The following is a 14,770-nucleotide window of genomic DNA, read 5'->3' on the forward strand; positions in this document are numbered from 1 at the left end:
AGTCTTGTGTATTCAATAATTATCTTGTCATATTAAAAGATTGAACAATCTATAATTCATTTTATATTTTTTTTTATTCAACAATAAATGATTATTATTCAGAATACTGTTTGTTTATTCGTCTAGAGAAATAATTTAAATAAACGTGTCATCTATACTGCAGTTTGTTGTCGAAGCAGTAAAATAGAGTATGGTATGGGGTCTTCAAAGCACCATGTATCTTAATAACAGCCTCCAAAGTATAGGTAACAAGAGGATAGATATTCTGATAACGACCTCCCAACGACTATCGTAATTCCATAAACACCGTAATCTGCTTTATAGGAAAGCTGTTTGTGCCAATGAAGATGCATGGTTAATATCATCTTCTCCATACACTATTCATTTTATTTATTTTCTTTTTTGTAATGAAAATATTAATAACCAAATATTGATTGTAAATAAAAATTTCAACTATCATTATTCTCATAAAACCAGGATAAAAAATAAATGACAACTAAATCTTAAAATGAATAATAAACATTTTGAAAAATTTGTTATGTAATAAATCTTTATTATTCATTTAAATAATTTTTATTTATTTATAATTCCAGTTATTTAATTTAACACCCACACGTTTTTTTTGATTGAATAAAAAAAAGTTTTAATATTAATTTTATCGTAGGTCGTTATTTGCAAAATAATTATTCGTAAAATTGATGAACAATAAATTAAAAAATCCAATATAATATAAATTAAAATTAACAAAACATTTAAAAACTATAAATAAATAATGTAAATAATAATAAAATTTTATTGGCATTGTAGTAGAAATACATGGTATTTATTGAGAGTGTTGTTTTTGTAAAGTTGCTGAATTATTCACGAGTTCTTTATAGTTGACTCTTATAAAGAATTTAAAAAAATTCAAACACTTTCTAACTTTTGAGTATTATTTTATTCTTTTAAATTTTTTATTGTTGTTTTTTTATGTCATTAGGTAAATATATATTCAGGATGTCATTGTTATAATGTAATGAAGCATTTTGAAATGATAAATAACGTGACTTTGGTAAGACCACACTCATTCTTCAAGTACGATTGATTACCACTAGATAAATTTACAATGTGGCGTACATTAAATGTGGTTTACGTTGCCTCGAGCTATGAGAGAACTATGGATTGGTATACTAGGTTAGCCGGTAAAAGAGAATGGACTTTATCCAAGTAATAAAAAAATAATTTTTTTTTAGGGATAGAAAGACGGCTGAGGCGTTTTTCAAATGTCTTCAACCCGTTGTCCGCTTACAGTATCTTCCATCTTCTTACTTTTTTTTGTTGGTTTATTTTTTTTTCATCATTTTTTTTTTTTTTCTTTTTTTGTTCACTCATCCCGGCTAACGGAAGTGCGCATGGAAAAGTTGGCTGCCTTGGATAACGAGAGCTCGACAATCCGCTTCCTTTTTCTCATACCTGACGACCTCTAAATCCATCGACGGACGGCTTTGCATTGAATTTTCACTTTATTTTTAAAGTAGAATTGAGCTAAGATAAAAAATAAAATAAAAAAATCACGAGAATATAAAATGAAAAATACATAAAGTTTGAATTTTTTAATAGTTTTTTTAAAACAGTAGCTATTCGAAAAAAAAAAATATATATATAACTTAATTACGATTATTTTCATAGAAAATATTATGAAAATATTAAATAAACAATCTTAGAAAATTGAATAAGAAAATATTAAAAAAATAAATAAATATGTTAGTACATCATATCTATAAAAAATCTAAGAAAGAATAAATTGAGTAAAATAATACAGTAAAAAGTTCAATGATATTAATTCAATTGGTTACGCGCGTGACTTGGCCAACGATATCAATAATGGTTTTTTTTGCAAGAACAGTTTACACAGTGACTCTTATAATTTTCCTATTTCCATTTTGCCGCAGGACGATCGTCCCGTTATAAAGCTCTAAGAAAATGAAAAAATAAAAAAAAAACATTCAAATAAAAAGTACAAAAATAAATTGAAGAAAAAAAAAAATAATAATAAGAATAAACTCGACGAAAGAAAGAAGAACAAAATGTGGGTGTAAGTGAAAGAAGGGTGGTATATCGCGACAGAATGTCATTAATATTCAACGATTCAGTTATGAAAGCAAAGTGAAAAAGTAATACTCTTCATCCAAGAACCACAGAACTATATGCATATATATAAATGATAGCATATTAAGTTAAGTTAATTATACTATTTAGCATTGTTCTATGATAATAGGATAAGTAACTCAATTATTTTTATTATTAAATTTTATAAGTATATTTTTTTTTATTTTTCTTAATTTTTTTCATTTTCTTCTTTTCCTTATTTTTATTTTTTCTATTATCATACTATTCAAAACATGCCTTAAAAATTCTACAAGAAAAAAAAAAAAACAAAATATTTTTAAGTAAATCACAACGTCGTATTTTATGGTAAAAAAATGTCAACGACTCAACTTAGTCATCTAATAAATTATTCACAGTTGAAAACATCAACAAAAATGCAAATATTTATCATTTAAATTTACGTTTTATTTATTTATCATATTTTTATTTTTATAAAGCTATTTGTATTAATTAGTTTATTATTATTTTTTTCATTTATGATTTTATTATTTATTTTTAACTTGAAATGAAAATTTTAATAATCCGTCTGACGAATAACTGGATGATTTGATTGAATGAAAATGTCGACCTCTGTTCAAGTGTAACTGATATGAAAGATTCACACATCGTGAAGCTACCATCTTGAGATGGCAAATAACACAGAAAGTACCACATGTTAGATAAAAAAAGAAAAAAAATCAACCCTATTTATTTTCCTTATATTTTATTCTAAAAATCGATTCAAGAAAAATTTTTTGTGTGTATAAACGTTAAAACCATCCTATGTCATCTTCATACATATATATACATCATCGCTGTTGTTTTTTCCCCACTCTGATATCATAAAACTTATGATATATTAAATAAACAAAAAATAAAAAAAGCGAGAATTTTATGAAAATAAAACATTATTAATCATTCTCAAAGTTTTCAATCTCAAAACTTGTTTGCCAGTATTTTAAAAGCATTTATTAAATACTTTTAAAATGCATATTATTAATATTATTATTATGAAATTTATATTATTATTATTTCCATAATAAAAAATTTATTATCAAGTCATTAATAAATTATTAGATTAATACACTTTTTTTTTTATAACAAATAATATTTATTAAAAAATGAAAAAAAAAAAATAGATGTATATTGTTGAGAGCAGAGAAATGAACTTGCATTGTGATTGTTACGAGGGCGATAAATGTTGGTGGTAAAATAAGATTAGCACAGTCATAAAATGACAAACAATAACTGTCGACGGTTATACGCGTTTTTGTCTACCCAAGTGGCGCGCCGTGAAGACGACGAGACTGAAAGGAACTAAAAAGAAATAAGGGTTGCTTTTTTTTTTTTACTATTTTTTTGTATATATATATACAAACACACATTTATTGCAAATATCCTGTTCACGAATTTGCACGACTTAGTACAGACGAGACAAAAAAACTATGAAAACTATTTAGAATCAGTCAGATGTAGAGTTTCAAAACTCCATTAGCATACAACTGTGTGTGTTTTAGTACGACTCTAGACAACGAAACGATTTCGCATGGTAAATTATATCAAAGTTCATGAATAGATAGTGATAAATAATTATTTATATATTTAAAAAAATTGTAACTGCACATCATTAATAAAATATGATTGAATTAAAAATAATATGAAATTTGATTTATTTATTAAAAATATATACATGTAATTTAATGCAATGATAAATAAAATGAAAAATAATAAAAAATAAATATATAAATATATCGGACAAATTGGCACTGCTATTCCCTCGTGTCAAATGTCTGTGGCGTATTCGATGGCTTCGTTAGTGCCACATAGTGATGATGTATATGCCTTGAGGTAAATACATAAACCCACAACGTTGATATCTATTCAGACTCTGAAACTCCAAGCTCGTATAATGTCATAAAATATAAAGCAATCTATAATAAGAATAATCATACGTTGATTAAAAAGAAAAATGAGAAGAAAAAAAAAAATATACATGTATATATAAATAATAAATAAATAGAAAAAAAATATTATCAAATTCAATTGTGGCAATAGTGTATACAGATAATTGGGTACTTCACATTGTGATGAGAATGGTGTTATATTGATAAGGTGATGCTGAAAAAAATAGAATAAAAATAATAAATAGAAAAAAAAAAAATATTGAATTTATATCGAGTCTGTGGGCAATGATCCAATCATATCTAGAGCCATGTTATAAAATTGCCTTTGAGCCCAACAAGCGAATGAAGAAGTGGCCAGAGGTAAAGAGGCTTTTACTATTTAAATAAAAAAATATTTCTTTTTTTTTACAATTCAAAAACTTTACGTTTAAACATCATATCAATATTTATTTATAAATATTTTTGTATTTGATTTAATTATTATAAAATTTTAATTACTTTAATTTTAATTAAAATTATTAAATTTTCATTTGAATAATAAATATTATTATAATTTTCATTTTCGTCAAAATAAATAAATGGTCTAAATGAAAATATGTTTTAATGAAATTGATATTATTTTACACAGCAAATATTAATTCAAAACATTATTTTTTGTTATTTTAATGATAACTAAATAATTATTTAACAATAAGCAATGTATATTGCTGTTGGTATTTAATGATTGTATTTACAAAATTATTAATGATGAGTTTCACATGACAGATGAAAAATTAAATGGAATAAATAATTTTGATTTATTAAATGTGCAGATTATAGTCATATTATTTGTTGATACAAAAGGTATCAAGAGGGATGATATAGTGATAGGCAAAAATAAAAAAAAAAATTTGTGGTAGTATTGAAGAATCATCTGTTGCCAGTATTCGTGAGGCGCTGTTGTGGTGAAGAGCGATCACTAATGGAGTTAGTTCCGTCAGTTCGATAGTACAGAGTAATCGATCACCACCAGTCAAATGTAATTTTTTTCTTCTTCAACTAAATAGAAATGCCTCGTGTTCACGGCTCACTGTACCACGTCGATCAGATCGTTGGCCTATAGAATTGATCTACCTTCATCCACTTTCATCGTGCTACCGTCCATATGCTTTTGAATAATGTATTCAGACTCTTGAATTTAGTATTGGACCGATCACGTTGTCGGTCAGTATCTTCTACCGTTAATACTTAAAAGTAAAAAGCATCGCTTCATCACTTGTTTTTACCCTCATCAACTTTTTACTATCACTACACTTCTCTGTCTTTATTTAAGATTTTATCAAATTATTTCTTGTAGTTTTTCTCACTATTATTTCAAATGTTAAATATATCATTTATCCGTTGTAAATTAATTAAATGAATATATTTAATATATTTAAAAAAAGTAATAACTTTATAGAATTATATTGGAAAAAAATTAATAAAATTTTCTTGGAATACATGGGTTGCCGAATTTGTTTTTTTACACTTTCGTCTTTAAAAACATGATGGTTCTAGAATTTTGCTAAGAGTGATTAAGAGCTTTTTCAGTAATTTTTTTATGCTCATTTTTTCTGCTTCAAAAGAAATGAAAATGAAGAGAAAAAAATAATAATAAAAAAAATAAAATAACTAAATGTAAAAGAAGACTCAACAAAAAAATAGAAAAAAAAAAATAGGTTTTTCAATCAAGACAGGCCGAGAAATTGTGAATTACAGCTGGCAGTGGTAGAAAAAAAAAAAAAAAAGAGAGAAACAAAAGTTGGTGGGATTGGTAGCAAGGTTATATTTGAACCAAGCACCGAAGAACCGTATGTCAGAGCTTTCACAAGCGGCTGCACTCTTCTACATTTACTCGTAAATTCCATTAACGTTGAAGAATTTTATAAAAGGCACGTTACACACATACATTAAATATGACACACCTATATATATAAAACATTGTTGAACACTGGAAATGAAATTAGAATGTGGTTGAGTAACAATAGGTATTACGCACATGATATTTGTATGGTCTTGCGGTTTTACAAACGTTGAACATTCATTGTACTGTTAAAATTGCAAGGAAATACAATGAAAAGTATATTATTATTAGTACTAAAAACAATTTACAATAAAATTTATAAAATTCAATTTTTGTATAAAATGATAAAACATAAAGTTGCTTTTATTTATTAAGTTTTAATTAATTTACAACAAAAAAAATAAAAAACACATTTATCAATTCACAAAGGAAAAAAAAATATCTAATTTAAAAATTCTATGAATGAATACATAAATTTTTTAAATATATTTTTTTTAATAATAAAAAAATATAAAATAATAATCATGCAATGTATATGATTAATATCTACAGAGTATATTGAGCTTTGATAATATTTGGTGCAGTTGATACGTATTGCAATGGAGATGTCGAAATTGAGACGTGATCCTAGTGCAATATTCAAAGGTCGTTTGACATCTATGCGTTGAATCAGTACATCGACACACACAGACGCACACATAGAAATGACAGACGAATTGGTGGAGAGAAAAGGAGGGGCTGTTCTAAATCATAGTCTATGTAACGATCGGGCATAATAATGAGGACAAATGAAGTAGCTGAATTATACGCAAATGTCCCTATGGGAGTCAAATAAATATATATGTATACATAGACATTGCTCATGAGTAATTCATGAACTCTATCATGGCCACTCTATCCAGATTGTGAGATTAACTCCTATAATAAAAAATTAAACGGAATCTTTTCCATACATCCCTATAAACATCAATACTTTTTATTTTCATTGGCTACTATTTTTTTTTATATGAAAAAAAAAATATGTAAGACGTCATAAAATTTTTTTATTTACCAAAACATTTCTGTAATTTGTTCTTTCTTTTTGATAAGCATCAGTAACAAGCATAGCAATTTTATAATTTAAAAAATTCATATTTTGAATATGTCAATCGAAATTAAATTTGATTATGAATTTAAAAAATGAAAATATATTTTGAAACCATAAAGAAACTTTAAAGATATTGAAATTATAAATCTAAAATGAAATAAATATCTGGTTTTAAATTGGCTGACTATTCAGTTGTTATACTACTGATATTTTAAATAATTCCTAGTAAAATTTTATCAAGAATTTTTATTGGGAATTTTTTTTTTTAATAATATTAACTTGACTTCGAAGAAACTAAAATTTTTTCTAGAAAGAATTTTAATAAAATTTGACTATGAAAATTATTTATCTATATCATTACATATTGTATCTTGAATAATATCAATTTATTTTTCACCTCCTTGCCCCCTCTCAACTCATAATTCTCAAGTTCTAGCTATATTTATATTCGTTTTACAAGTACATAGAGTTTTTGTATTTGAAGAGCTTTTTTGCGAAAGAGTTATTAGTGCGTCTGGCTTCCTGAGAGCTTGAATGGCATAAACATTGAACAAACAAGATATTAAGTACGTTTTTTTTTTTACCAAGAAGACTAACATGGTATGATGAATGATTGAAAAATTCGAAGCGACTGGTTCTATACCCGATAGTACCGAGAACAATTTTAATGTATTTTATTTTCTCATTTATCCACTTGAAATTCCAATGTGAGTGGCATTGGTATCGTATAAATTAATTTACGATTCAATGATAATGCTCAGGTTCTTTATTTTTTATTATTTCATTGAAAAATAATTCACATTGGCCATTGAATTTAAAATAATATACGATGTCTCATTATATGGATAAAAAAGATGCCCGTAAATTTGTGTAATTTATTCTTTTATTTATATTCTTGAAAAAACGTTTATTGTGTTTTTCAAAGCAACTTAGATGTGATAGAAGTGAAACAAGGGTTTAATTAAGATCACTGGCTTGTATAAAAGTTCATTGGATTTGTATTTTATCGTTGGTAATAATGACTGTATCGTTTTATTCGTTGATGTAGTATAGGTTGATTTTGCCGCACCTTAAATTAGAGTGTCGATTAAACCACTCATTTGGCTCTCCTTATGCTAGGTCTTTGAATGTCTTTCTCGAGGAAATGAATCTTTTGGGGTAAATGGTGGTCGATTTTACCGAGGGTGCCGTTTGTCTTCTGATAACCACACACACATAGCATATATACATTAACGAACCATCGATTATGTTACTTACAATGACGTGTGCTATTAATTGTCATTTAGAGCTATAAAATATATATCTATCTTAAAATTTTATCCCTTCTTTATTTTACCAGACTCGATCACATAAATAAAACTCAATAAATTCTTTTTTATTCTTCCTTTTTTTTAAATTTCATATCGTTTTAATATGTTTGTCTTTTTTCCTTAGCTACATTTCTCTCATTTTATTTTTTCTGTTTGTTGCTCCCTGCCGCTTCGACGAACAAAACCATCCGGGCGTGTGTGCCAGACTCGACGATCTAGAACTGTTGCGTCATACTTTTTGCTCAAATATCTTTATCTTTTTGTGATACCCAACGGGCAGAAACGGGCGCAATGAAAACGTTAAATCCTAGGGAACACCCCTCTTTTAGTAATTCTATCTTTTTCTAGGCCCATATCCTGGACTGGATGGTCGCCAACGAATTTGAGTGTCTGCTCATACTATACAGTGAAAAAGCCGTATGTGCAGTATAGGGGAAAAAAAAGAAGTGTTTTTATGTGTGTGTATATATATAAATGTATAAAATGTCGAGGGTAAAAGGCTAAATACATGAGGGAATTGCGTTGACTAAAAAGACGATATGAGACACACTAAAAATTTTGTGGTAAAAGACTTTGAGGATATACATTTTTGTCAACAAATGACAGAAAAATGCTCGCCCCAATTTTATTACCGAACTTTCGATGTTAAGTATGTAATAAAAAAAAAAAAATCTTTATCATTATATTGAAATCGTATGAAATTTATGATACGTCATTAAAATTTTAATTGAAATGATATCTATAAGTTTGATATTAATTTTTCCTCATTTAAATAAAATCTAAAATCCAAGATATAAATATAATTTGTAATATAGAAAGATAACAATTTTAATGAACATGAGAAAGAAAAAAAAAATGAAATAATTGAAAAATATTTTTTCAAATATAAAAACATTCAGAGTGATTTTCACATACGGAAAAAAGTAGAAAAAAAAAATAAAAATCAGCTTAATTCACATGGATGATCTAGGCATATGTGACCAACTCTAAAGCCATGTACGTCCGGCCATATTTGAGAGCTTAAGGGTATCATTTTGAGTAAATCCTTTTCCGTAGCCACGGCTCAATGTGTGCGGTTTTGTACGTGAAGCTATATGCAACTACCACGGTGATAAGTTGAGTTTGCAAAAAAAAAAAAGTAAATTAGAAACCACATTACATTTGTAATATTATAAAATCTTGAACAAAGTATGCAATATAAAAAATTGATGGAAGTATTTTAAAAATATTAAAAAAAATTATTAAAAAAAGAGAATGAAAAAAACGAATTTAAATAAAAAAAATATTTGTGGTTTAAATTATTTAAAGTGTATTTTAAATTTTCGTTGTGTTCATGATAGTAATGGATTTTCCAATTGGAAGAATTAGATGAAGTAAATTTTCTGAGGGTAGTTTGGTATATATAAACACTTCGATCGGTGGAGCTTTCCAGTCGAATGCCTTGATCTCTCTTGAAAAAAAAAAGAAAGCTATACATGTATATCGACAATTCATTTATTTTTATTTATTTTTATTATTTAATTTTCAATTTTTTTTTTTGTTTCACCAAGTCTCTATCACTAGTGTTGCTCGAGCAATGCCCGCAGCACAAGGGGTTACGTCTACACGCCAAGAGATAAAACCAATCACACGGCGCTGTACACACAGAAATTTATTGCCACAGATTATCTGGCCTGGCTCCAAATACAAACACATTTTTTGCTCGATTCGTACTTTCTCTAAGAAGAGTATTCTTGCTATTCTTTTTCTTCTTCGTTTACTTCTTATTTATTTTATATATTTTTTTTTTTTGCCTTCATGAAGCCAAGAAAAACCAAAAGAATACTTTGACAAAGCAAAGGAGAGACATAAATTGACGTTAAAATAATAAAATACAAAAATAAATAAATAAAAAAATATATTTTAAGTCCATAATAAAAAATAAATAAATTATGTTGTTTGTTATTATTATTGTCTTTTTTTTTTTTTATATATTCATTGATCTTCGCTTGTTTTTTTTTAATTTCACAACATTGACCTATTGCAATAATTCATATCTGAAATATTATACAAAAGTAAAAAAGATTTTTATAATGGCATTCGTGTATGACATTTTATTGTCATTGTAGACAAGTTGAACAACAGCCAACATGTAAAAAAAACCTTCAAGTCTTAATTCTACCAGTCTTTTTGACCAAGATATTTTTATTCTTATCTCTTTTTTTTTTATTATAGATTTTACAACTCTACAACTCTTCTATTCTTCGATAGAAAATGTAATAGATTTATACGCTCAATTCTGTCTAAGCAGGAGGGTAAAGAAGAATAAAAATACGAATAAAATAGAGTGGACCGTAAATAAAAATAAATAAATAAAAAAATATTAACGGATAAGGTTGCACACAGAACAGAGTACCGAGTGAAGAATATATACATCCGGATCAAACGAAAGGACTGACCAGAAGACATTGGATGTTGATGTTCCAAAAGAAAAATTTTTATTTTCATTTGCTTTTTTTTTTTCTATATATTGTGTATTTATTTTATTTCATTTACTTATTTTATTTTACCTTATGCCATTTTAAAATACAAACACATATATAAAAAAAATAGCCTGAATCTTTAGGTTGTCTATTTTTATTCTATTTTTCAACTTTCAAAGACTATAAGATCCTTTTTTCAACTGGTCATGGACAAAGCTTGTACGAGCTTTTTCTCGCTCTTTACATTGTCATTGAGACAATCTTGGGTTTTTAGAGGATCACTAAAGTTTATTTTTTATTTTTTATTTTTGTTTAAAGTTAAAAAAAAAATTTTTAATACCTTTTTCTTTTGTACTGTATGAATAAACTAGTAAAAAAAAAATTAAATCATGATGAATTTATATTTTTATTTTTTATATAAATGCTTTGTTTATTCTTTTTACTGAAACAACAGTATATTTTCACATTTCAATTTGAAAATAAAGAAAAAAAAATATCAAAACTTCTTAAACTTAATTCAATTGAATTATTTAGTTTAACAATAATTTGATTTATAATTGTTTTGTTCATATGGCAATGAAGAATTAACATGGCTAAGTGTTTTTATTTTATTTTTTTTTATTTCAGCAAGTAAAGATGTATTCTGTTATTTTGATGCGAGAACTGAGATAATTTCTGGAGTAAATAATTATAAATATTCTTACACCAAGTAAAATTGGTGTATGAAAAGTATATTTTAAGTGTAAAGTTAACTTGAAACTTTTAATAATAATCATTTTTGATTATATCAGCTCATAAAATCATCGTAGATCCTAACCATTCATTGTTTTTTATGAAATTCAAATAGCAAGTTTTTAATGAATCTGTCAAAAGTGTATAATATATTATTATTATTATTATTATTATTATTATTATTATTATTATTATTATTATTATTATCATCATCATCATATTAAAATTATTATTATTATTATTAATACGTTGTATTTTCTATAAAATCCTCGTGGATTGTAGCTCATTGAAAAAACATATTTCTCTATAACGAGAAGTGTGAACGAATAAAAATAAAAAAAATCGAATTTTTAAAAAAATTGTCACAATGCTGGCTGGCTATGGAGCTTTAAATTTTACTGTATCTATATACATAACAGTAACAACCAGCTGACGTTGTATACAAAATTATTGTTAATATTATTTTACTCATCTATTTTCAAAGAACAATTTATGAAAAAAAAAAATTCGAAAACTACCCAATTAGTTTTAATAAAATTCTCTTGAAATTTACATCATTAAATTATCATTATCATGAAATTTTGTTTAAAATACATAAATGTCAGTTTTTTAAATTGATTTATTTTTTATCATGTTTAAAATATCGTTTATTATGAATATTACAATAGACATTGTCTGCATTTACGTAGAAATTCAAATACATATTGATAAAAATATTTAATACTCTAATAAAATGATTTTCTTTTTTATTTTAATTGACAGGATAATAGATTTACTTGCTAACTAAAAAAATTTTATATAATAATAACAATAGCCACACAACAGTGAAAAAAAAAACAACGATGCTGCAGATAGTTAGCTACAGAGTAGATGGGAAAAAGCTCTAGGGAACTCGCTAGAGTATCTACGTGAAAATTAATTAGTTACCCAATTGAACTTTAACGATCGTTCGATTTTACGTTGCTCAGTTCACTGCCGCGAGCTGTGTTCATTGATAATAATTTTAACAGATGCGTTGCTAGAAATGCCCGAAACTAAAATAACTTTCAAATAAAAATAAAATATAATATTTATTTTTATTTGAATTTAAATTTTTACATTCAACTTGCTATAATTAATCAAATTTAAAACTTATTTTTAACTTTTTTTTTATAATTTAATTTAACAATTTTCACGAGGTATTTATTTTATATTGAATATTCATAGTTGTTATTTTTAATTATAAGTTTTAGTGGTGTTAATGATTTTCGTCGTTTAAATGCTTATCAAAATTTTCAGATCATATCTTTGATCGTGAAAGCACGTGTATGGTCACGTTGCACTAAAATTTTAAATACAACCACTGGGGCTGTTGTCGTTGTGACCCTACAGACACTCATCCAATCGGCATTGGTCATCGGTAAATAATACTATAGTATATGTCTAAATATAAATAAAACTCATTGTAACCGAATAATCTACATCTACAATAGGTAGAAAATTCACGTGACTACGTGTCACGTTTTACCTCGTAATTATATGGTAACAATGTAATTAAGAATAATAATTAACACATAATGCAAATAATTATATAATATAAATTGACTTCGTATATAACATACCTTCAGCGCAAAATACAAAGGCGATGATCAAGCCAATACCAAGAAATTTCACAATTGTCATGCTGTATTTTTTATATTTAAAATAAAACAATTTAAACTTTAAACTTTATTTAGTAATTATTGATAATAATAAACAGAAAATAAGTCAATAAACTGACTTTAATATAACACTTTTTTTTTTTTTTTTTAATTATTTTTTCACCAAATTTTCACAATTTTTTTCCTTTTTTTTTGTATTAAACTAACTTAATTTTCATATAATATAAAAAAAAAATTTTTATTTGCTCACATCCCGGAGTCCAGATGCTGACTGGCAACTAAAACAGAGTCCTGCAGGAGCAACATGCAACGCATGCGTAGATTTAAAACACGTGTCTATCTACACTGATTTTTCTGTCTCACTTTGGCTAAGTTAGTAAAAGTTGTTCTATTTCGAAACTTGACGGTGTGTTTCTGTCATAGACGAGTAATATTAGTATATACCCTTTCATCTTTTTGTTTTTGTTTCTTCTTCAATTGATCGAGTATTACACACCCTACCAATATATATCTCATAAACCTACCTCAATTCAAACTATCCTTAATATTAATCAAAAAGTTTCATGACGCCACCAATTGAGTCATTAAATCATTTGAATTTAATTTTAATTTAATTTTACACAGCACCAATATTATTTAGAAATTTCATATTTAATTATTTTATTATTACTTTTTTTTTTTTTTTAATATTCAACTATTAAATTCAATTTATAATTTAATCAATACACTGAAAAAATTAATTCAAGCCAATTTTATTTTTAAGTTCACTGTTACAGCTGAATCTAGCGATATTCGATATATTTTACAAAACGAAAACCATTGGATTTTGGATAATTAATTGATTTAAATAATTCATTTTTTTGTCTAGCAAGTTATAAACCAGACACTTAAAAAATGAATGATATTCTATTGGTTGAATAAATTAAGAATAATTTTAACACTCGACTTTAATGATATCATTAAAGTTATTATTTATTCAATAATTTCAATTCAAAATTATAATAAGTATCATTTCTGTTGAAGAATGAAAATTTTGAATTAATTTAATATTATTACTTCAATTGTTTTATATTTTCAATTCATCTAAAAGAATATATTATTGTAAATAAAATAAGAATATTTTTTTAATATACACGAAATATATCCACGGAATAATTCATAGTTAATGTATTTATCTATATGTGTGTGTGTGAGTTAAATATTGTGTTTAAGAAACAAGGTTGGCAGATGATTTCAGCTTGTGTATTTCAAGTTTATACTCATATTCCTTGAAAATCATGAAGAACTAAAATTATCTTCATATGTCAGGCTTCTACACATATTACACTATGCAAAAGCTGCAAACAGCAATACTAATAAAAAACATACAACAAATTTAATATATTATAATATTTCATTAATTTAATATTTTATTTTTTTTCCATTATATATTTTTACACATATGGTTTACTTTAAAAAAACCCAATCATATTTTTATAACTGATAATTAAAAATCAATAGAAAAGTTTAAAAAAAATAATTCATTTCAATATTTTCAATTCAATCAAATCACAATTTAGTCGATTATCGATTACATTTAATAATTAAAAATATACCTTTTTAAATTATCAGTATCAAATAAATTTAAATTTACTAAAATATATTAACAAAACTCTTGAAAAATATGGAGATATTAAACTTCAGTTG

At 25.5% G+C, this 14,770-nt stretch overlaps 1 protein-coding gene across 1 annotated transcript in view; it reads right to left on the bottom strand.

Moving 5' to 3' along the window:
- LOC122858997 (lachesin-like) overlaps positions 1 to 13,147 on the bottom strand; it is a 77,881-nt gene extending 64,734 nt beyond the window's left edge. The window contains exon 1 of the mRNA XM_044162306.1: positions 13,046 to 13,147. Coding sequence (XP_044018241.1) covers positions 13,046 to 13,106 — 61 coding nt within the window. The 5' untranslated portion in view covers positions 13,107 to 13,147. The remainder of the gene's footprint in view (positions 1 to 13,045) is intronic.
- Between the last annotated feature and the right edge of the window lie 1,623 nt (positions 13,148 to 14,770).

The sequence above is a fragment of the Aphidius gifuensis genome, linkage group LG6 (genome assembly GCF_014905175.1).
Source record: "Aphidius gifuensis isolate YNYX2018 linkage group LG6, ASM1490517v1, whole genome shotgun sequence".
Classification (NCBI taxonomy): Eukaryota; Metazoa; Arthropoda; class Insecta; order Hymenoptera; family Braconidae; genus Aphidius; species Aphidius gifuensis.